The sequence below is a fragment of the Ambystoma mexicanum genome, chromosome 4p, assembly GCF_040938575.1.
Source record: "Ambystoma mexicanum isolate Mex_15411 chromosome 4p, UKY_AmexF1_1, whole genome shotgun sequence".
Taxonomy (NCBI): domain Eukaryota; kingdom Metazoa; phylum Chordata; class Amphibia; order Caudata; family Ambystomatidae; genus Ambystoma; species Ambystoma mexicanum.
The window spans coordinates 55,013,426-55,037,285 of NC_090927.1; the positions used below are offsets into that span (position 1 = coordinate 55,013,426).

At 49.1% G+C, this 23,860-nt stretch overlaps 1 protein-coding gene across 3 annotated transcripts in view; it reads right to left on the reverse strand.

Moving 5' to 3' along the window:
• Positions 1–23,860, reverse strand: part of LOC138452988 (NACHT, LRR and PYD domains-containing protein 3-like) — a 415,916-nt gene that overhangs the window by 85,921 nt on the left and 306,135 nt on the right. For all 3 annotated transcript variants that reach the window (XM_069605372.1, XM_069605373.1, XM_069605371.1), the window contains exons 7-8: positions 17,253–17,423; positions 1,122–1,289 (exon numbers count right to left, since the gene is read on the reverse strand). In XM_069605372.1, coding sequence (XP_069461473.1) covers positions 1,122–1,289; positions 17,253–17,423 — 339 coding nt within the window. The remainder of the gene's footprint in view (positions 1–1,121; positions 1,290–17,252; positions 17,424–23,860) is intronic.

Below are 23,860 nucleotides of genomic sequence, written 5' to 3' on the forward strand. Positions count from 1 at the left end.
TCCCTGCAGGGAGCTCCTTTCAAAGCAGGTGGTCATCCTGCTCCCCTTAGCCCTCCATGTCTGAAGAGATGGGTAATAAATCACAGGCTATGATCTCGATCCCTGGCATCTGAAGCATATCCCATTGCTCCTTTGGGCTGGTTCTCTGAATTTTACACATTGTTAAGTAACCTGCACCCGTCCCTTCCCGCCCAACTACCTGCCTTATTTAACCTCACACTCACAAGTAGTACCTTTCCAGCCTGCTACAAAACAGCCAGTCACGCCTCTCCTAAAGAGACCAAGTGCTGACCTGCATAGTCAAGTCTCTTGAAGCACACTCGCTTGCTGATTCCCCCCTCCTCCAATCTGGGCTCCGTTCCAAACACTCTGCAGAGACATCTCTGCCCATCCGCATCGTCAGTTCCCTTGCCACTGCCCCTTGACTAGGCGTCCTCCTATCACTCGGACCACCTCTTCTCGGACTCACAGGGTTCAGGCACCTCCACCTTTACACCCCTCCCCCATGGAGGATCCTCAGGGATCAGTCCTAGGCCCACTCTTCTACCCCCATACACCTCCTCCCTTTGCTTAAACTACGTTGTGACCCCATCTGCACGTATGCACTGCTTTCCCTCTTCGCCCAATGCCACCTTTACAGGTAGCAGGGAAACGCAGGAACTGCACAAAACCCTGCATGATCAAATTGTACTTTCTCTTTTAAAAGACATTTGAAAGCTCAGCTGCAGAAGAGAATGACCACATTTTAGTCTGTAAAGGACTGCATGGCATGCTCCGTACTGTACCAGCCCCTGTATGTCAATTGTTCACTAGTATGGACTGGCTGCGCCAATCAGGATGTATTTATGTACCTTAACTATTTAGCTCTCGATTAGTCATTTCTTGCCAACTTTTACTCTCTGTTTATTAGCCATTACCAGTACTTTGAAGCACTGTTTTTGCAATTAACAAATAAAAAAAGGAAATAAATCTTCTGCTTTTTTTAACCCATAATTTCTAGGCCATACAATCTATAGAGGCACTAGAGGTCAACCCAGAGCCAAATCCTTTGGTTCTAGCCACTAAAACCACACACCCCCAATCACAACTAAAAAGCACTAAGCTCTTGTATAATTACTCACTCCAGATGGACAAGCTGTTTGCAAGCCTGCTGCAGTTGTTCAATAGAGGTGATGGCTCGTTCCGAGAAGAGGTTGGACTTCAGCGACAGCGAGCGCAAGGAGTGGTTTGCCTTCACAGCGCTGCAAAGGTCTTCCACACTGGCATCCGTGAGCGTGGTCTCGTTCAACCTAGAGATGAAGGATACACTCATGAACTTATCATCAAGGGCACAATTCCAAGGTGTAAGCTGCTAGTCTGGCATCCATGTCACTAGCCACAGTGTAGTGCCACACATTTCACACACACGTCCATCATGTCATACACAGGACGGCACATCTGCTGACTGATGATGGAACCCTCTCAAAGAATGACCAGCCATTTGCAGAGGATTTTCCTGAGCTGCAAACAAAACATTCAGTTTGTATCTCACACAGAAAAAGAACATGATCCTCACTGATAAGAAGCAGGGGGATGAAGAAACATTTTCTACCACTATTTGATATTTTGCAGACCTTGCGCCAAGTCATTGTACTGCGCTATGAAGATAATACATGGTGCAGTAAAAGCTACTGACCTGAGGGGCTGTAAGTAAGTGTAGTGGTCTTTTATGGTGCCCTTCTGCCAGTTCCGATGGACTTGCCCTGCATGGGCCCTGTAAACAGGGCGGGTGGGATGTGTGTTGTTCATGTATGCAGGTCTGGAGTTCACGGTTCTTGAGTGCCGGCCTGATTCTATGTGTTTGGACGTGACAGTTGAGAGTTGGTTGATCCGGATGGGAAAGCTCAAGGTCTGATAAGATTGCAGCGCTCTAGACCCGAGTCAGCCGCTGATGTGGGAGCTGCAGTAGAGCCAACAGTCTTCGAGGTGGCTCAATGAATGAAAGAATGCTAGACCTGTGGTGGACGTGTGGGCATGTGGGTGTATGTGTGTAAGGCGGTAGTAGTTCTTAGCAGCGAGTTGGATAGCAAAGGAGAAGAATGGGGAGACTAACTTGCGCAAATACAACAGTATTGTGTGTGCTTTAATTGAGACCACGTTAATAATCCGTGATAGGAGGAACAGTGAGAACACAGTACAGTTTGGTTTATATATTTTCATGCGTTTACAATTTGAGGTACATATTATACAGTTAAAGGGGTTTGCCCAAAGCATGTTCAAGGGCTGTAGGTGTCATTAGAACCCAGGTCTCCACGTTCCAAGGTCAACTTTGAGACTTTCAAGCTCACCCCTCTCCCCCTTTAAACAAAAAAGGACAGGGGTGAATGTCTTGTGTCAGAGAAACTAATTGGCCACTTCCATGTAATAGTAGTTCTCCAGTGCTGGCATCTTTCATAGATTCACATGCATCGTCTGGCTGGGAAACGCTGGTATGAATAAATTGCAAGGAAGTAAAATGATGCTTTCACCTATAGCCTATCCACCTCATTTTGCTCCTGAAGCAACAGGGAGCCAATCTTCATAGCGGAGTTAACCCCTGCCTGGCCCTCGCCCCCCCACCCCTCAAAGCATATAACCACATTCATATTCCCCTTATCACAATGATTGCACAGACTCATTTTGCATTGGAACACATACAGATCACTTTATTGGAGCCAACTCATTAGCTGTCCAAGCCTTGCCCTAGTCCTGAGTCATGAGTGGACCAGGCATAAAACACCTCAAAAAACACTTCCCCGGGTGGCCCTTCGGAATTCCCTGGGCTTCAAACAAACCGGTGACTTCGGTTTTACTCTCCTTCCGGGTGACCCTGTCACTTCCGGTTTTAGTTCTTAGTCAGTAATCAAGCCCACCTGCGGTTTCATTTTTCTGCCAGGACAGTCACTCCCATTCACCTGCATGGAGTGTAACCCCCCCCCCCGGGCCACTGCAGCTGTAGAGGAGTCCCAACTGTCCGTAAAGGTGTCAGTGCCTGTGGAAACCCCACCTGGCTCCTGCAGCCAGTGGGTAAAACGTGTGGCAGTATCTGCAGCGGGACTGTCCCGCAACTGTGCCACGCTTTGGGGGTGGCCCCCCCACATCCCTCAATTCCCCCATTCACCGCAAAACATACTCACCTTAGCCTCTTATTAAACCTTGTGAGGAATTCCACCATCCGCAGGGTGGGTGTACACTCGCCTGGCTTGTTTGAAATTTTATATGAAATTGAATGTGGCTAATCTACACACATTTTCCAATGCTCACTGCACAACATACACATAGAACTGTGTACTCTGGGTGGACAAAGCATACAGGCGCAGTCCCCCTGTCATATTTAGTTGGGATATGACAGTCAGGATGACACCTTGTCTCTCAGAAGGGGGAGGGCAAAAACCTTCCTACTGCATGGCCAGCCTAATTAACTATCAAAGGCTCCATGGATCTGCCCTGTCCTTTTGTGTAAGCACTGCAGAATGGTGGCAGCAATTAACATAATTAGCATACTAATAGAGTATACTTCAAACAGGCCCATATGGGGCCTAGCTCCAGAGGTGAACAAAGGTGACAGATAACCCCAACAACCTTTGATATGCAGTGTGTCAACATGAAGCCAGCTCCCACACTTAGCGTCACTGGACAGTGAAATGTCATGCCTGGGAATGCGTGGATTACAGTAGTCATTCTTGCAGGGAAACCCCATTCAGAAGGAAGGAGTATGTGATTTGACGGAGACAGAAAGTATGGTCCCGCCGTAGCTTTAAGGGAGACCTGGCGCTTTAATCAGGAACCATAGAGCGCTCCATTAGCTAGAGAGACCCTTTGATCTACAACAGACAGGAAGATGGGTGGGACTTATTACATGTTTTCACCCCTTTACCTTTTCTGTTGCAAAGCACTCTGGTTATGACATCACGTCTACAGGAGATTGTTGGTGGAGACCAATGGTGTGGTTCATTAGGGTAGACTTAGCCTACACCGATCACTGTGGCCCATTTGGTTTTAAAAGAGGGATGCGCACCTCTTATGGGGAGATCATCTGAAGGCTTCGCAAGGTGTAACAAGTAGAACTCATTTGGACACTGGCTGAAGGTACAGTCTGCCTTACAGCTTCCGCTAGTGAAGAAAGGCCAGGATTTCCAAAGAGGGAAGCAAGATCCCTCCCCTAAACATTCCCCAGGGAACAGAGGAAGAAACTGAATCCAGGAGGACCCTCCGGCAGCTCAAGAACCGGTACCCAGCCAGCACACAGTGTGCCCTGTTAGTCTCTGTAGGAAACCTCCTAGGTGGTAAGTGCCAGAGAGTCTCAGAACCAAACCAAGGACAAGGCCGTTGCCTGCAACACTCTCCTCAGCTTTGTGCCATCTGCCTTAAAGGACGATACAAGCCCAGTGAAGAAGCTAGGAGGAGTGCATTGACAAGCATCAACCAGCGTCTGCCTTAAAGACATTTTCGAGCCAGTGGAGCCCCTCGAACTGCAACTGACTACACCACTGACTGTTGTAACCCCCAGTTGCTAACGTCGTCAGAGACACCTCGACCAGTGCTTCAGACGCACCAACCAGCACTGAGACGATTCCTGACCCAGAGCCGCCGTGTAGGCTAGCCTGCAGCCGTCCGTCCAGCCTTGCTTGCCGAACTGCCTATCGACTGAAACCCGCAGCTGTCTCCCGTCATGAACTCTGTCGCAGGAACTGCAAATCGCCCGGTACCGTCTCGACCCTGTCAAGCACCAAGAACTTCTACAAGCACAAGGTACTGTGAGAAATCTGAAGGTGTCTCACGTATTAGTCCCCGGGGATCTGTCATCCAGGTGGCCTGGACACGGCCACCGCTATTGGATCCAGTTCCTGGGGGTGGACTAGTGAGGGAGGCTCATCTGGATGGGGGGGTCCTCGGGGAGTGGAAGTGGGACACCGATGGGTGCGACGTGGTATCCCCCTTCTTATACCTTTTCCTCATCCTACCGGTATAACACGCAAACACTCAATCCCCTGCCCCCTTCCGACATGAACACTTTCACCCATCGCGAAAGATGACGGACAAACACCAGAGTCGTTTACCTGACAAGTCCCAACGCCAGGGTCAGGCAAAGTCAGGCAATTGACCAGAATCACACTCCGGACGGCCCTTTCCCTTCCCCACAGGGATAAAAGGTGGAGCATGAGAGCATAATACGAGCAAGGCAGACCATACGACAAGAGAGCTAAATCAGGAGGAGGAGAAAGACGGCGCGAACCGAGAGGGGGACAAGGAGAGAAGTGACCTTGCCCTTTCCATGCCAGGCCCATGAAACCTCCACAGAAGGAATGGCAAGACCACAAACAATAGCTAGCATATGTTGCAGCCGATGTCAACGGAACACAAGGCCTTCCTCCGCTGATAACCAACCCGAGGGGAGACGCTTGACTTCGTGGTACAGGCCTTGACTCCAGAGAAAAGCAAAGCAGAGCGGTTCATCACAGCTGGTGAGTCGAGAGGAGAACCAATAAGAAACCAAACTGTATTTTAATAAAAGTAGCGCAACCGACTAATTGAAGTAAGTACAAAGAACTGCTATTTCAATACGGAGGAGGGGAAAGCCAGCTACAGGGAAGGCAGGCACCACACAGGTGCTTGCTTGAGAAACTCTGGCCAAATACCCTATGGTTGAAACTACTGTTCCCAGAGACTTGGGTCGAAGTGGTCATACAGGGTCGAGCAAAATCCTCTGTACAGTCGAAAGTCTTTGACTGGCAAGTGAAGGTGAAGTTAAGGGAAGTGAATCCTGCAGTTTGTGAATTTCAAAGGTTGGCAAGAGTAAACCCGACAGAGGGAAGCTGATGATCAAGAGAGATCTGTGCCCGGAAGAGGGGGGAACCAGGGGTGAAAAGGCAGAGGAGTCTGAGCCCGGAAGAGGGGGACCCAAGGGTGAAGAACCAGCACTCTCAAGATAAAAAAATAACTTTTTGTTTTTTGCTGTTTTGAATATCATGCCCTCGGAAGCAAGAGATTGAAAACCGAAGGTCCCGATATCGAAAATAACTTTCTGCCTATCTGAGCCCGTAAGAGTGGGATCCAAGGGTGAAAAGGCATCACGCAACATGCAAGCAGTAAGGAACTTTTGTTTATTATTTAACACATCAGATCCTCTGAGGCAAGAGACTTTTAGCACAAAAGAGACTTAACCACCAAAGGCCCCGATACCTGAGAGCAGAACTGTAGTCTCATGCTGGGAAAGCTCGAGTGTGTGCTGTGCTCTGGAGTCCCGTCTTGTCCCGTGCTCAAAACCTGGTGAAGGAAGTCCCCGACTACCGCATCCTGACTTTTTATTTGTGAACACTTCTTTCTTTCCTGTGAACATTATCCCACACTCATTGTTTGTATTTAGCGAAAGGATTGGCAATAGGTTTTTCTTAGTATTGGCCCTTTTATTTGACAAGACGACCACTAGGCTTGCCTTATTATTTGATGGCTGTAGCTTGCTCCCATCTTAGCTTTAGGTTTAGATTAGGTGTTTTTCCAACCTGCATATGCAGTTTAATAAATGCCCTTGAACTGTGATCACTTGTGTCTGTCTTTACTGTTGCCACCATGAGTTCCTTACAGTACATTGTGGTTCTGTCCCCCATGTCCTTCTCCGAAGGCCCCTAGTGACACTTTACAACCCATTGCTCCTCTTGTGTTGATCCTTGAACTACTGAGATTAATCACTTTACCAACTACCCATCTTTCATTATCCAGATTGCCTCCCTTTTCCTTCTTGAAACTGTCTGTCCTCTGCATTCCTTTACAGGCCAAAATTGGACAAGGAGGTTTATAATTTAGTTGTGTTTCCATCTGTTCGGATCCCTTCTGGTGTACTAGAGGTGTGGAGCAGATTGATGATTTAGAAATCGAAATTCATCCCTGGACCACTGGTGTTCCCGGAAGTTGATTCATCACAAACCTCCTAAATTTTTCCATGGCCACATTGGACCCAGCACCCCGCCAAACACTCTGTGGGATGGGATAATCTCAGACCAAAGTATTTCCGTGCCTTTCAACATTTGCAGCACGATCTTGATACTCTCCTGCATCAGACCCAGAAGCCGTCCCCTATCCAGGGTAGTGATATCCATGCCCCCAAGGTGCCCACCAAGCTTCTGGTTACAGGCAACCTGACCAGTTGCCTTTGAACTGCCGGCACCAGAGTGGGCCATTACATGCCCGGTGTACCAAGCCAGACCACCTCTGTTTTTCATCCCAATATTTCCTCTTTCCCTCTGGCATTGCTGTGCTCTTTTCTCTGCTCTTGTGACAAAGGAGTGCCCGATAAACCAAACGGTTCTGCAAGCTGCTGCAACAAAATAAAATCTGTTAAACACCATATCAAACATGCTCATCTCTCTTTTTTCTTTTTTAAAGGAACAACACCCTATTATATGCTACTGTTGTGGAACTGCCAGAAACCATTTCCTTTGGCCTGATATATTTCCTAAATCTGTTGGACTTCCATCTGCCCAATTTCATCATGGCCGCCGCAGGCATCCCTTGCTGAAACGCGGTGGTGGCTGCCCCTATCCTGTAGCCATGTGGCGTCTGCCTTACTCAATGCCGCCGCCAAAACCCTGAGAAATTGGAACATTGACAGAGGGGAGCCAGCCTCATGGATTAGTAGATGAGAGCAGCCAGGTCGGTCAACTTTCGTCTTCGGGTGAACAACAGTGGGTGATCCATCGCCCCTTCCATGATCCATTTTGGACTTCCTAACCTTTTTTCTCATCCCGTCTCCCATGAACAAAACATCCCCTTTTAGCAAAGCTCTCCCCGACCCATCATCTGTGCACTTCGCCACTAGTTTGCTGACCCCAAATGCGCCAAAGAAAGTCAATGACAAAGCAGCCATGAAGAGTACAACTTTGTATGGGCTGTAACACACCCCGGGCAACACTGCCACGATTCTAACCAGCACCCCGAAATCAATGGGCCTGCGCTCATCCCTAGTCGGACCTTCTAATTCCACGCAGCCCTTCAGAGCACCATGCACCTTGAAACGTTTAGTGGGATCCCCTTTTTCCACCCTGCTTGCTGTAAAATGCACAGCTGCCCAACTGTAATGCTGGCCTGGTTCGCGCTGCTGTGACCTCTTCTAACGTGATGCGCAGGGTTCGGAAGACGGACTGGACCGGGCCCCTAAATCTGGCTTCCCTGGCTCGCAGAAGTATCCTTCTGTAGGCGAAAATAGGGGATTAACTGTCTGCGGGTTAATGCAATCGGCCTCCCACTTTCCCCTCTCACCCTCCTCGAAACCCTTCTGTGATTTCTCGTAGCGTCTCACCTTAGGGTCTGGAAGGACGAGCTCTCCATCCTGCTTCTGATGCAGGGGCGCGTTGGTATCCAGTTACTTCACTGGATTTTCGGATTGGTGAGAACCAAACTTGCTTGGTTTCCAGGTAAGTTTTTTGATAAGAGGTTCCCCTTGTGTCCATGCATTAATGTACTAATGCTAGTGTCTTTTTCCCCATAGGGGCCGGGGTAGGGAATGCCGGGGAACAGGCACCGACCCGAGATGAGAGGTGAAATCCTTGTAGAAATCAGGTAAGTCTTTAATGAGCGTTTTTTTGGTAATGTCTTTTCATTCGCTCATTAACGCTGATGTCTCTTTTTCCCCTTAGGGGCCGGGATCCGGAAATGCCAGGATGCGGCGCGGACCCGAAATGAAGAGGGAATGAATCAACAGGTAAGTCTTAACATGGAGATTTAGCTTTCCTTATTCCCTTCTCTCTCTCACCTTTTGTTCTGGGCTTTTTCTCCCTAGGCGCTGGGGCGTGACTGCGAATCCGGATGATCGCTGCTGAACATGGAGGCGCCCTGTAAAGGTGAGTGGAATGCAGCGCTGCAGCGATCGACGCGATGAGCTTTTAAATTAAAGTCTTCCTTTTCAGGATTGTCGGCGAGATGTCTCCGGGATGCGGATTTAGCAGGTAAGGACTTTTCCTTCTTCTGTTCTCTTCTTCTCTTCCTTTGCAGGTGATCCAGGATGCTGGCAGGCGTGGCAGAAGTCAGGATGCAGGAGCAGACACGGTGAGCGTCCAGCTGCTAGATGCAGAACAACGCGAAGTACGTGTGGCTGTTCGGGTGGGGTTTAAATAGCCTTGGAAGAAGTTCCAGGTATGTATCCTTCCTCCAATCAGGTATGTATCCTTCCCCGACCACGCCCGGATGGTAAATTAGTCCCACAGGTAAAGTAGTTCCTTTCAGGCCTCAAGGAGGCCGGGATCCTGCAGCATGCATCAGGTAAGTGCACCCAAGCACTCCCATAATGAGCCTGGCACCATAGGCGCAAGGACACTGTCCAAAGGGCCCCTATATGGGGTTGCTGGGTCCTTCCTTGGGGACTGGATGTCCGCTTTCGGGGACGCAGGGCTTGAACCGGCTCCCCGGGAGCGGGCATCATGACAGCACTCCCCCCCAAGGCCCCTCCCAAGGTTGTTCCCTCCGGGGGTTTTGGTTTGTCTGGGAAGAGTCGGTGGAATTTCCTGACTAATCGAGGTGCATGCACATGGTCGCTGGGTTCCCACGACCTCTCCTGAGGTCCGTACCCCTTCCAATCAATTAGGTAGAACAGTTTTGACCTAAACATTTTTGAGTCTAAAATGTTCTTCACTTCGAATTCGGGCTCACCATCTATTAGAATAGGTTCTGGAGGTTTGAGTAGTCGGGTTCCGGGTACCACTGGTTTCAGAAGTGACACATGAAAAACAGGGTGAATTTGCATACTAGCTGGCAAATCAAGTTTAACAGCCACTGGGTTAATTATTGCCGTAATAGAATAAGGTCCCAGATATTTTGGGTTAAAAGTTCGAGGCCCTTTGAGTGGTAAATGTCTGGTAGCTAACCACACTTGATCCCCAATCTGATACGGAGGTGCTTCACTCCGATGTAGATCAGCATTCTCCTTGTATTTTCTCTTGGCTTGTTGTAAATGCGTAGTTGCCTCTTTGAAGGCTTGGGTAATTGTAGAATGGAGATGTTCTACTGCAGGCATTCCGAGGTTCTGAGGTGAGTCAAGGTTTGAGGTTCGAGGGTGATGCCCAAACAAAGTATAAAAAGGACTGTGGCCAGTTCCAGAGTGTACCGAATTATTATATGCGTATTCGGCTATCCAAAGAATGTCTTTCCAGTTACTTTCAGATTGCTGTAACATACACCGTAAGTACTGTTCAAGGGTCTGATTTGTCCTCTCGGTCTGACCATCGGTCTGGGGGTGGTGACCGGTCGATAATCTTACGTCGATCTGCGCCATTTGACAACATTTGCGCCAGAAGTGGGAAATGAATTGGCTTCCCCGGTCAGAGTATAGATGGGAATCCATGTAGCCGAACAATATTTTTGAGGAATTCTTTGGCTAGGACAGAAGCTGAAGGTAAACCTTTCAAAGGAATAAAGTGGGCCATTTTGGAAAACAAATCCACAATTACCAGAATAGTATTGTACCCTGAACAAGGAGGCAGGTCCGTAATAAAATCCATTGATAGTGTGTGCCAGGGTGCTGGTGGTATGTCTAGAGGTTGAAGGAGACCGGCTGGTCTTTTCTTTTGACTTTTATTTTGGGCGCAAACACCACAGGACATCACAAAAGATTTAACATCTTTTCGCCAAGAGGGCCACCAAAATTGTCGTTTCACCTTTTCCTCTGTCTTGGCAATACCGGGGTGTCCCTCTATTAATGTATCATGATAACCGGAAATAACTAGTTCGTGTAATTCCTTATGTGGCAGGAATAAGCGTCCTTGGAAATAAGGTAAACCATTATCTATGGTAAAGTCTGATCCCTTTTGTATCCATTCCTGTAAGGTTGTAGGGTCCAGGAGTTGTTTCACTCTAGCTTGAATGTCTTCAAGCGTCTGTAACGAAGTCATGCCTAGAATCCTCTGTTCGGGAATTATTGGTACTGGTTCTGAGTTTGTATCAGATTCTCCCATTCCAATTCGGGATAAGGCGTCTGCTTTGCCATTCTTGCAGCCAGGTCGATAGGTAATCACAAAATCAAATTCAGCGAAAAACAAAGCCCATCGGAGCTGCAGTGATGACTGAGCCTTGGCGGTTTTCAAATACTGTAAATTCCGGTGATCAGTGATCACTGTGATGGTATGTCGAGCGCCAAGCAGATAAAAGCGGACTTAATGGCTAACAGTTCTTTGTCCGTGATTGCATAATTAACCTCGGGTGCCGAGAATTTTCTGGACCAAAATGCTACGGGATGCAGTTGGTTGGTTTCGGGATCTCTTTGGGACAGGACAGCTCCCATGGCTAGGCTGGATGCGTCAGTCTCGACGACATAAGGGAGATCTGGACTCGGGTGTTTCAATATAGGTGCGGAGGTAAACTTAGCTTTTAAATCCTGAAAGGCCTGCTCGGCTTCTTCAGACCATTCAAAACGTTTATTTTTCCTCAAGAGTGCAGTAATGGGTTGTACCACGTGTGAAAATTCCGGGATAAACCTGCGATAGAAATTGGCAAAGCCGAGCATGCTTTGAACCCCTTTTACAGAGCTAGGTGATGGCCATTTGAGGATGGCATCCACTTTTCTTGAGTCCATTCGGACTGCTTTGGGTGTCAGGATGAAACCTAGAAACTCGACTTCTGTGGTATGGAAAACACATTTCTCCAATTTAGCAAATAGTTTGTGTTGGCGCAGTTTTTCAAGTACTGCCCTGACATGTTTTCTGTGATCAGATTCCGAAGAGGAGTACACCAGAATGTCATCGATATATACGACAACACAAACATCGATGAGTTCCCGAAGGACATCATTCATGAAGTATTGGAAGGCAGCCGGCGCGTTACACAATCCGAAAGTCATCACGTGGTACTCGAATAATCCGTATTTAGTACGGAAGGCAGTTTTCCATTCGTCGCCTTCTTTAACTCGTACCAGATGATAAGCCCCCCGGAGATCTAACTTGGTGTATATGCAAGCGTCCTTCACCTGGTCAAGGAGTTCAGGGATCAGAGGCAGAGGATAACGGTTTAAAACCGTTATCTGGTTCAATGCACGGTAATCGATACAAGTTCTAAGGTCGCCTTCTTTTTTGGGCACGAAGAACAAAGCCGAGGAAGCCGGGGACTTTGACGGGCGAATAAAACCATTAGCTAGGTATTGATCCAAATATTGTCTCAAATACAGGCCCTCAGGTTCGGTAAGGGCATAAATCCTGCTACAAGGGGGTTGTGCACCGGGAACCAGATCGATTTGGCAATCGTACGATCTGTGAGGAGGTAACGTGTTGGCCTGTTCCTTTTGTAAGACGTCCTGAAAGTCTTGGTATTCCGGAGGTAGTTGCATGGAGGCAGAGGTTACAGATGCTAGATTAATCTTCAGGTTTTCTGGGTAGCAGGTTTGTGTACAATCCGGGAAGGTTATTCTCTTAGCTCGCCAATCAATTTGAGGATTATGTGTCTCTAACCAAGGGATTCCAAGAATAACCTGAAACTGTGGAGCCTTGATTACATCAAACACAACACCCTGCCGATGGCCGTCGGGACCAATAAGAGTCACCTCAGTAGTGGAATGTGTTACCGGTCCAGAGGCAATTTCAGTTCCATCGACTGTGGTGATGACATCTTTGCTGGTTTTAGGACGGAGAGGGAGGTTAATCCTAGAGACCAATTAGCGATCTGCATAGTTTCCAATAGCCCCACTATCGATGTATGCCTTTATTGCATGCAACCGCTTAGGCTGTTCTGGATCTATGAGAACCATTGGCACAATGAAATGCGAGGTCTGAGAGTTAGTTTTCAAGCTCGGCAAGCAGACCCCTACACTTGTCGGTCGGAGTCGTTTCCCGAAACAGAGTCTTCATGGTTTTTATTAGCGGCTCCTACCGCCTTTCGGGGCGGTTTTGCCGGGCAATCTCGTAGAAAGTGTCCAGAATTCCCACAATAAAGACATAATTTTAACTGCCGACTCCTCTCACGTTCCTTTTGAGTTAAGGGTCCTTTAACCCCTCCAATTTGCATAGGCTCAGAGACATCAACTCCCTTGGGATTAGCATGGGTCTTGACCAACACCCGGGTCTCAAACCTGGACCGATCTGCTTTTCTGTTTTGAAGTCTGTGATCCAATTGGACCACTAAGTCTATATACTCTGTGCATTCTTGGGGCGGATTTACAACTTGGGCCAAGACATCTTTAAGTTCTCCGCGAAGGCCTCGATAAAACAACGTGACTATTTTATCCTCTGGCCATCCCGTTTCCATAATTAGTCTATTAAAGGTTGCAATATAGGATAGGAGGTCCTGATTGCCCTGTCGCAGGGATAGAAGTTCGTCATCCAGAGCCTGCCCCCAAGAGTGTCGAGCAAATAACCTTTCCATGCTTGCTTGAATCGGGTCATCTTGACTAACCAGTGGAACTGACCAATCGGCAGCGCAGCCGCTGAAATATGACAATACAAAGGCTACCTTGGTAAGATCATTAGGGAATGCCCCAGGTCTGCATAGGAAGTGCAAACGACACTGATTCATGAATACGGCAAATCGTTTGGAGTCCCCAGCAAAGCATTCGGGTGGGGCCAGCGGCATGTTTCCAGGTAGATTAATCTGCACAGGGTTACTGGAAACCACAGGAGCGGGGTTCCCTCCGGAACCGGGTAGAGGAGTTTGCCCAGCTTGACCTTGAAAAAGCTGTCTGGCCAGGTCATCAGTTCTTTCCTTTGATATTATTAATTCCCTCCTGAGGGCATTAGTCTCTTGACGAGTGGCATGTACTTCGACCCGTAATTCCCCCAGTAATTGGCCCAACTGATCAGTCTCAGAACTTTCCATAGCGCCTGGGTGGGAATTTGTAGGAAGTCTTCGCGTTCTGTAATGCTCACCTGACTCCCACGGAGGCGCTGGCCTGGTTCGCGCTGCTGTGACCTCTTCCAAGGTGATGCGCAGGGTTCGGAAGACGGACCGGACCGGGCCCCAAATCTGGCTTGCCTGGCTCGCAGAAGTATCCTTCTGTAGGCGAAAATAGGGGATTAACTGTCTGCGGGGTAATTTAATCGGCCTCCCATTTTCCCCTCTCACCCTCCTCGAAACCCTTCTGTGACTTCTCATAGCGTCTCACCTTAGGGTCTGGAAGGACGAGCTCTCCATCCTGCTTCTGATGCAGGGGCGCGTTGGTATCCAGTTACTTCACTGGATTTTCGGATTGGTGAGAACCAAACTTGCTTGGCTTCCAGGTAAGTTTTTTTATAAGAGGTTCCCCTTGTGTCCATGCATTAATGTACTAATGCTAGTGTCTTTTTCCCCATAGGGGCCGGGGTACGGAATGCCGGGGAACAGGCACCGACCCGAGATGAGAGGTGAAATCCTTGTAGAAATCAGGTAAGTCTTTAATGAGTGTTTTTTTGGTAATGTCTTTTCATTCGCTCATTAACCCTGATGTCTCTTTTTCCCCTTAGGGGCCGGGGTCCGGAAATGCCAGGATGCGGCGCGGACCCGAAATGAAGAGGGAATGAATCAACAGGTAAGTCTTAACATGGAGATTTAACTTTCCTTATTCCCTTCTCTCTCTCACCTTTGTTCTGGTCTTTTTCTCCCTAGGCGCTGGGGCGTGACTGCAAATCCGGATGATCGCTGCTGAACATGGAGGCGCCCTGTAAAGGTGAGTGGAATGCGGCGCTGCAGCGATCGACGCAATGAGCTTTTAAATTAAAGTCTTCCTTTTCAGGATTGTCGGCGAGATGTCTCCGGGATGCGGATTTAGCAGGTAAGGACTTTTCCTTCTTCTGTTCTCTTCTTCTCTTCCTTTGCAGGTGATCCAGGATGCTGGCAGGCGTGGCAGAAGTCAGGATGCAGGAGCAGACACGGTGAGCATCCAGCTGCTAGATGCAGAACAACGCGAAGCACGTGTGGCTGTTCGGGTGGGGTTTAAATAGCCTTGGAAGAAGTTCCAGGTATGTATCCTTCCTCCAATCAGGTATGTATCCTTCCCCGGCCACGCCCGGATGGTAAATTAGTCCCACAGGTAAAGTAGTTCCTTTCAGGCCTTAAGGAGGCCGGGATCCTGCAGCATGGTCTGCATCAGGTAAGTGCACCCAAGCACTCCCATAATGAGCCTGGCGCCTATGGCGCCAGGATTGATGTCTTTTATGAGCCTGGCGCCATAGGCGCCAGGACACTGTCCAAAGGGCCCCTATATGGGGTTGCTGGGTCCTTCCTTGGGGACTGGATGTCCGCTTTCGGGGACGCAGGGCTTGAACCGGCTCCCCGGGAGCGGGCATCATGACACCAACTCCTTGTTTTATCGGCCTTGCGTGCCCGCATATCTATATAAGATATCTTCTGCTCCTCATTGCAGCACACAGGTTCCGCTTTTACTCTTATGCGGACGACACTCAGATCTTAGGCCGCCTTGATCTAACTAAATCTGATACGGCCTCCCGTCTTGGATGCTGCCTTGAAGATCTTGGAATATGGATGTTGCAGAACTGGTTGAAACTTAATGGAAGTAAAACCGAGGTTCTTATCGTGGGTACCCCCAGTCCTCAACTATTCTGGACTACTGATTTGTGGCCCCCATCCCTCGGTCCCCTACCTATACCAGTTTCGTCTGTGCGGAATCTTGGTGTGCTGATCTCAGCCACCCTGACCATGGACGAACAGGTCGGTGGGATATGTAAATCCGGCCACTTTAAACTTCAGACGCTCCGTAGGGTTCTTCCTTTCATTCCGACAGAAGATCAGGCACCAGTAGTGGCTGCATTTGTTCCGAGTTTCTGGACTACTGCAATTCGCTCTATTTGGCTCAACCTGGTTACTTGACGAGGCAGCTGCAATTGCTTCAGAATGCTGTGGCTAGATCTGTCATCCGTCCTGCTTTTGGGGCTCACATGACCCCTCTGCTGAGGCAATTGCATTGGCTTCTAATTGCTCAGCGGATTATGCTTAAATCCATGTGTATTGTCCACAGGACCTTCTATGACACTGGAGCAGAGTACCTGCAAGCCAAATGTCCCCGCTACTTGCCTACCCGTGTTCTCCGTTCGCAAGCGGCCTGTTTGGTCACGGTGCCCCGTTTCAGATTGGTCCACAAAGGCGGCGTGCATTTTGGGTGGCAGCTGCAAAAAGGTGCACCAACCTGCCCCTCCCCCTCCCCGAGATACTACCGACCAACTCACATTTCGGCGGAACCTGAAAACTCTGCTCTTTTAAAAACGACGCCCTGGAATCTCTCGTTCCCCCTCCTCCCTCTCAGCGCCATGATGCCCTTGGGTGTATGTGCAACTTACATACCATCACATCATGAAATTGACTACTTCAATTAAATGTGGAAGGCTACACTGCTAAGGAGAGGAAGATGGCTCACAGCCTTCTCTTTAACCTCCCTGGGCATGCCCCTCCCTTCCCGATTCTGTACCTTTATTTGTCCTCTTGGCACTCCGACTTGAAGCTCCTGTTGCGCATAAGGCTGTGTGTGCTAAAAAATCCCATTGAATAAATAGGACTAAAGCATACTATCACATTTTGCACGGCGGCGTGGAAGAGCTTGGGAAGTGACTCTTTTGCACCTAGAGTCACTCTTCAACTACATAAATTAGCCCATGTATGGTGAAATCAGGGAGAGGGCAGCTGGACGGACTGACATTTGTTAATCACCGGTTCGGGAGCTTTCTCAGGCGCTGGGAGTTACCCGTTAAATAAATGTTCTCAAAGATGTGGAGCAGGTGGAGCACCGTAGAAGGAAGCCCCAGATCCCATTTACTTGTTAAAAGTGTGTAGGGAGCGCCTACTGTCAGAAAGACATGGCCTGATGTGGGCTTTATTAGTCATGCTGCTCAAAGACCTTTTCACATGGAATCCTTTGGCTTAAATGGGTCTTGGGGAGTTTGAGCGGGTGGGGAGAGGGAATAATCTTTTTTGTGCGTGTCCCTCTTATTAAGAACCAATGTAAATTAAATTGTGATCTTCCCTCATGGACAGGGCAGTTTCATAAAAATTCACGATCAACTCTCTGCAGCGCTACACTTAGATGCAGGGCTAGCATGTGCCACCATGTTTAGGTAGAATTTAGAAGTCATACCCATCACACCCATAGCCCCAAGCCCCCTTAAATGCATTATTCGAAGCCTGGACAGAAAGCAGATGGGTATGGGACAATTTATAGGGCGAGAGAAGAGAACCTCAGTCAATGGACAGAACACGATTTAAGAGGAATGGGTAGGACAACAGTCTTCCAAACATTAATGTAATAAACTCAAAAAACAATACTCAGGAGTACTTACATCAAGCTCTGCAATTGACAGCAATGTGACCTGAGGGCACAACACAGGTGTTTCATTCCAGATGCGCTTAGCGGAGTGTGGCTCAGGTCCAGCACTTTGAGAAATGAAGATTGTCTGAGCACTTGAGCAAACATTTCGTAACAAGCATCTGTCAGGCTGCAAGCATTCACCCTGTGGGAGGTCAAGGTACACACTGAACAAATACTGAAAAAAGATGCCACATTGTTATGTTAACGTACTAAATTCCATAAAGGTTACAATAATTAAAGGACAGTGTAAAACACCAACCACTGCTCATGTAATCCCACATTTACATCTGATGGAATTCTAGAACAACTTGCTGTTGCAAATGGTCCTGCGCGACTATGTACCTCGCCACTCACCCTTATACCATCTGTCAAGAACCTCTGCCACTACTTCCACCACCTTGACTCGTCCTCTCAACTATGTGCGCTGTCTTGGAACTGTTCTCGGACCTTCTACACTCTGCACTGCTACCTGTCTAGGATTGTACTCTATAGGCCCCATGCTCGGAGCCAGATGTCTGGGGTGCGGGTTTTATTCATTGGAAACCCTGCAAGCACAGCAGAAAGAGGCAACTTAATTTGACAGTCTTATGAAATCAGCAATAGACCCGCCTTTGCATCGAGAAGGAATTTGCCCAGGTGAAAGCAGTCTAGAGGTCTGTTATTACTGCTGATCAGGCCACAGCACACTCAATAATCTTCCCTGGGGTGCACTAGGTAAGTCAGGCTTTGAACATAACCACATATTCCTGCCCAAACACAGCACAGTATTTTCCCAGCAACCTTGGATCACAAAGGGCCACAGCCATCCAAACCCATTACACCCTGCCCCATGGAATGAACACTATAAAGATACTCTCCTCACTAGAGAGTCTCTGCATTCCTGAGAAAACTCCCAGGCTTGTTTGTCGGACCAAGATAAATTCCTAAGTTTGTAAATCAGACAGTGCTCAAAAGTCGAGGGACTCCCCGCATGACCCCCCTGATGTGTCACCATCCGTAGCTCTCATTAAGGTAAATCTGGAGACCCTAGGCTTCCTGACTGAGCAAGAAAACGATCACTTCCCAAGGTCCTAGTGCCTGCCTGGGCCTGGTGGTTGCGGACCAAGAACGCCACGAGGAAAATGAACAGGAAGATCCACAGGAGCCCTCATACGCCAGGGAGAGACAGTGCTAGAGCAGGGGTTTACACCATCTCCTACTTCATTGCCAAAAGTGAAATGGTCCAATAACGTATCAGCAATTGTCCATTAGGAAAGGGCTAACATATCAATACCACTAATTTAGAACTGATCCCACCAGCTGGAACGATACCAAAGTGGGAAAGCCTGTTTACGGCCTAGAAAGTAACATTTAAATACCTGGGTGTATGGATTCCTTTAGACCTGAAATAAGTTAACACTCTTAATTATATTCCCATTAATCGGAAAATGATGGCTCACCTATTGAGATGGGATGTACTACCAGTCTCAATAACGGGTAGAATTAACGCTATAAAAGAAAATTTCATACCCAAATGTACATATCGTACGCAGATGTTTCTAATACGTTTATTCTGGCATATGTTTTTTAGGGACTTGGATGCTTGCTTTTCGAGATTCACGTGGAGAAGAGGAACGCCAGACTTAAAATCTCAATTATTAAAGCAACTAAGAATATTCGTGGCCTTGCTTTTCCTGACTGGAGATCCTAAAATCGAGCAGCACAGTTGGTCATGATTAGAAGATGAGTAATTCCAGAGGATATTCCTGAATAGAACACAATTGAGATTTATAAGGTAGATCCATGGGATTTGACCCAAATACTTTATTTACCCTTGAATATGGTCCAGAGATATCTGAAAGCACATCAAATAACTGGTTTTAAATTGATGGCATGGACAAAAACATTGCATGATTGGGGTGCACCATGTAAGCAACCACTACCTGACACATGTGGTAAGTCAGAATCAGGAAACTGGCAAGATGACCTTTTCTAGAGTGCGAGTTTATTTGAGCACCACAAAAACCCTATCCAACCTCAGTCCGACGAATAAGGAAAAGAAAGTCCAAAAGGGTGCAAGTCAGGAGGTCTTACAAAATAATGTCTGTCTGATGTCTAGAGACCTATCCTAGTCTGATAACTGTCCCTACCACTGTTAGGGAGAATTCTCTGTTTAGGCTGAATTTCCCTACCTAGTGAGTCCCCCAGCAGCTTTGCTGGATTTCTTGGGGTTTCTTTTTTTCTCCTGCCAAGAGTGAGACCCTTTTTCCCTCACTCTTGGGCATGTTTGAAGAGTGTTTCTTTGGTTAACCTTGTGTTGAATGGGCTATGGGGTCTTTTACTCCATAGGGCCTCATGTGTTTTTGTAATGTGGGTTACACAGCACCCTCTGTGCAGTAACCCAGGAGTGTCCTAGGGACTCCCCAACATAGACTCCATACCCTGGGACTGACTACTGTCTCCCAGGGCAGGTAAAGTCTCCAAAGACTTTACTAGTCTTAAATCCTGAACAGAACCAGTACAAACCATCATATTGTGGACGTACTGGCTGGGGCAATTCGATTGCCCCAGGGTCTGTTAGTCAAGGGGGCACGTCTCCGTCCCCCCTGATCGAGTTTTGGCTGGTGGCAGTGGAAACTACTTTTTATATTCAACCGCGAATATTTTCCTATGGGATTTCCCATTGTTTTAGGCTAACACATTTAATTATTTATTTACGGTAGCCTCAAACATACCGCCGGTTTATATATTTATTATTATAACTCCGGTTGGGATTTTTTGCCAAAACTTGATCCTAAAATGGCGTTGGCGTCCGCCTCTGTAACTCTGGCCCAAAGTGGAGCCCTTTGTTCCACTTTTGGCGGGCTTCTCCACAGAAGCCCTCCAAAGTGGTGCCACTCTGTCTGGGGTACTTAGGAGGGGTGGAGGGGGATTTAGGCACCCTGGACTGAGTTACCTTGGTAACTCAAGTCGCACTCCGTCCTGATTGGCCCAAGTGGTGAGCCGGCCGGCTCACCACTTAGCATGTTTGAGTGACAGCTAGGCTGGGTGAATGGGGGTTTGCTGCATAAAAGCAGGGCTTTGGGGACTGGAACTTTAGAAGTCGCCACAGGACCAAGAATCCGACGAGGGAAGAGCTGAGCCGACCTGCTACGACGACACCACCCGGTGGAGCCCTGCTGAACCGTCTCACCACTTTTCCCAACGACCAAGGAGAACTCTTAACGGAGTGGCTCCTTCCCTTGACTGGTGGGGACAACCAGTTTTCACCTTCTTTCCGCTTCTTCGAGGTGTTTCGTGGCCGCCTTGCCCGTGCCAAGCACCCCGGCAACCGGAATACCACACTTTTACCACAACCGCGAAAGTCGGTACAACCCTTTAACCGGAGGACTCCGCGGCTGGTTTCTTCCCGGGCAGTGCAACGACCTTCTTCTTCTGCTCTTCAGCGAGATCTTCTTCTTCCCTGACCGACGTCGAGCCTTGCTGCCACTGCCTGGAACAACTGCCACCGCTGGAGGATCCTTCCCGTTTAAGGTACCGTGTTCCGCCTGGCTTCCCTTGCCACCGACTGTACGGGGTAGTTTTAGCCCCCGGCTTTCGAACCTGGGATTGCCTGGGACACCCTGGCTAAACTTTCTAAGCCTCTCTAAACTCTTTCTGAACTCGTTTGCAAGACTCTGAATCCCTAATAACTGTGTGATCTTGGGCACATTTTCGCTCCGTCTGCTCTAAGAGTGGGCCCTGCCTAGTGACTTTTGCTCACCTGTGACTTTGTGCTTCCTTGAACTTACAAAGAGTGTTCTTGACCTTAGAGTGGTGTGTTTATCCTAATTCTGCTCTTTTTCCCTCCCTTCTTTGAACCTACTAGAGTGTCATCTAAAGTTAAGCACTCACCTCTGTTTGAATTATGTGGTGTTAACCAAGAGTTGTCTAGTTAGGAATAAGGGTTGGGAATGCTTTCCATATAACTATGTTTGAAGTGTTTTACTATATATTGCTAGAGTGTTTTCAACTTATGTGTTCTTAAAATAAATAACTATATACTTCTGAAACCAAGCTCTGGTCAGTGTTTGCTTGTGCTATTGTATTTGAGTACATATTGTGTATACTTTGCATACTGCCTAACTCTTCTTGAGGGAAATCTGACTGCTCAGCCACAGCTACCAGGTAAATCTGGGTGGTGCAGACTGCTACCAAGGAACAAGTTACTTACCTGTAACTGTTGTTCTCCAGCATGGGTCTGGCATGGATTCACATGCTCATGAATATTCCCTGTCGTCAGGCTGGGAATCCTCGGTAAAGAAAAAACCAGTATCAGTTTCGTTTCTGATCTGTCTTTCGTAGTAACAACCAATCACTGGTCTCTGCGTCATACTGACCACAGCCAATGACTGCCCTCTACCTAAGCACCGCCTCTGGCAGCCATCTTCAGATTTGGAAGCACGTGAAGTGGCAGTATGACCAAGTGAAGAGCCGCAGAGGGGTAGGCGGGAGGGTTCGCATGTGAATCCATGCCAGACCCATGCTGGAGAACAACAGTTACAGGTAAGTAACTTGTTCCTTCTCCAGCATGGGGTCTGGCATGGATTCACATGCTCATGAATAAAGAATACATAGCAGTACACACATGCACAACCACGGGAGGTGGCAAAGGCTCAACATCAAGCATCACATCAACTCAACATTAAGCATCTTACCTCCTCACCAGGCTCACCTCAGGCGAACAGGTTGCGCAGCACTGCTTGGCCGACCCTGGACTCCTCCCTGGAATCCCGGTCGACGCAGTAGAATTTCGTGAAGGTGTGCGTCGACCTCCACGTAGCAGCCCTGCATATGTCCAGCAGGGGCACACCAGATAGGAACGCCGTGGTAGCTGCGATCGCTCTGGTGGAATGGGCTCTCGGACGGCCAGGCAGCGGTCGGTTTGCCAACCGGTGACAGCACATGATACAGCCGGAGAGCCATCTGGAGATGGAAGCCTTCGAGAGAGCCTTCCCCTGATTGACAGGTCCAAAGTTCACAAAGAGTTGTGACGTCTTCCGAAAACCCTTCGTGCGGTCCACGTAGAACTTCAGCGCTCTAGCTACATCCAGCGAGTGCAAAGTCCTCTCAGCCGGCGACGAAGGCGACGGGAAGAACACAGGTAACACCAAGGGTTCGTTGAGATGGAAGTCCGACGGTACCTTGGGCATGAAGGAGGGGTGCGTCCTGAGCACTACCCTCGTGTCGTGGAAAGTCAAGTACGGGGCCTTGCAGGAAAGGGCCTGGATCTCTCCCACTCGTCGTGCGGAGGTGATGGCCACAAGAAAAGCTGTTTTCCACGATAGAAACTTCAACGGGGCCGAGTGCAGAGGCTCGAACGGAGGTCCCATGAGCTTGGTCAGCACCACGTTGAGCTCCCACGCCGGGGCCGGAGCCTTCACCGGCGGGAACGATCTGAACAGTCCCTTCATGAACTCTTTCACCAGACGATGAGACCACAAGGACGTCCGCCCCGTGGTTCTGGTGTATCGGGAGATCGCAGCAAGATGAATCTTGATGGACGCGTGTGCCAGACCAGCTTTGGCCAGCGTCAGCAGGTACGGCAGTACTTGGGGAGCCGTGATCCGTAGAGGGTTAATCTTCTGTGCGCGGCACCAGACAGAGAACCTCTTCCATTTGTGTCCGTAGCATTTAAGAGTCGAGGACGCCCTGGCCTTTGCAAGAACCTCTCTGCAATCGGCCGGTATGTCGTATCCTCCAAACTCTAGCGCTGCAGGAGCCAGGCCTGCAAGTTCAGCGACTTCGGGTCGTGGTGGAGGATGGCGCCTCCTTCCCTGGAGAGTAGATCCGCGTCCGCCGGCAGCTTGATCGGCGGGGACGCTGACAAGTCCAGCAAGTCCGGGAACCATATCTGCCTCGGCCACGCAGGTGCGACGAGGATCATCCTGCACCGTGACCTCTTGAGCTGGTTGATGAGCCGGATTAGCAGAGGCAAAGGAGGGAACGCGTAGAGGAACAGGCCCTCCCAGGGGAACGAGAAAGCATCGCCCATGCTCCTCGTCTGGGGAAACCTGCTGGCGAACCTCCGGCACTTGGTGTTCGTCGCCGTCGCGAACAGGTCGATCTGGGGTGTGCCCCACCGTCGGAAGAGGCGATCCACCAGATCCTGCCGTAGTTCCCACTCGTGGCATGAGCGCAGCTCCCTGCTGAGTGAGTCGGCGATGGTGTTTTTTATCCCTGCCAGATGAAACGGCACCAGAAAAATCCCTTGGGCGACGGCCCAATGCCACAGGTCCTGCGCCTCCTTGGACAGCGCTGGGGACCTGGTTCCGCCCTGTTTCCTGATGTAAAACATGGTGGTGGTGTTGTCGGTGAAGATCCTCACCACCTTGCCCTTGAGGGACGGAAGGAAGGACCTGAGGGCCCAAAACACTGCACGGAGCTCCAGGACGTTGATATGCAGGGACTTCTCCGTCGGGAGCCAGAGTCCCCTTGCGTGCAGATTTTCGGTGTGCGCTCCCCACCCTTCCAGGGAGGCATCCGTGGTCACAGTCTCCTGGTGGGCTGGGGCCTGGAAGTCCATGCCCGCCGTCAGATGCGCGCGGGTGCCCCACCACC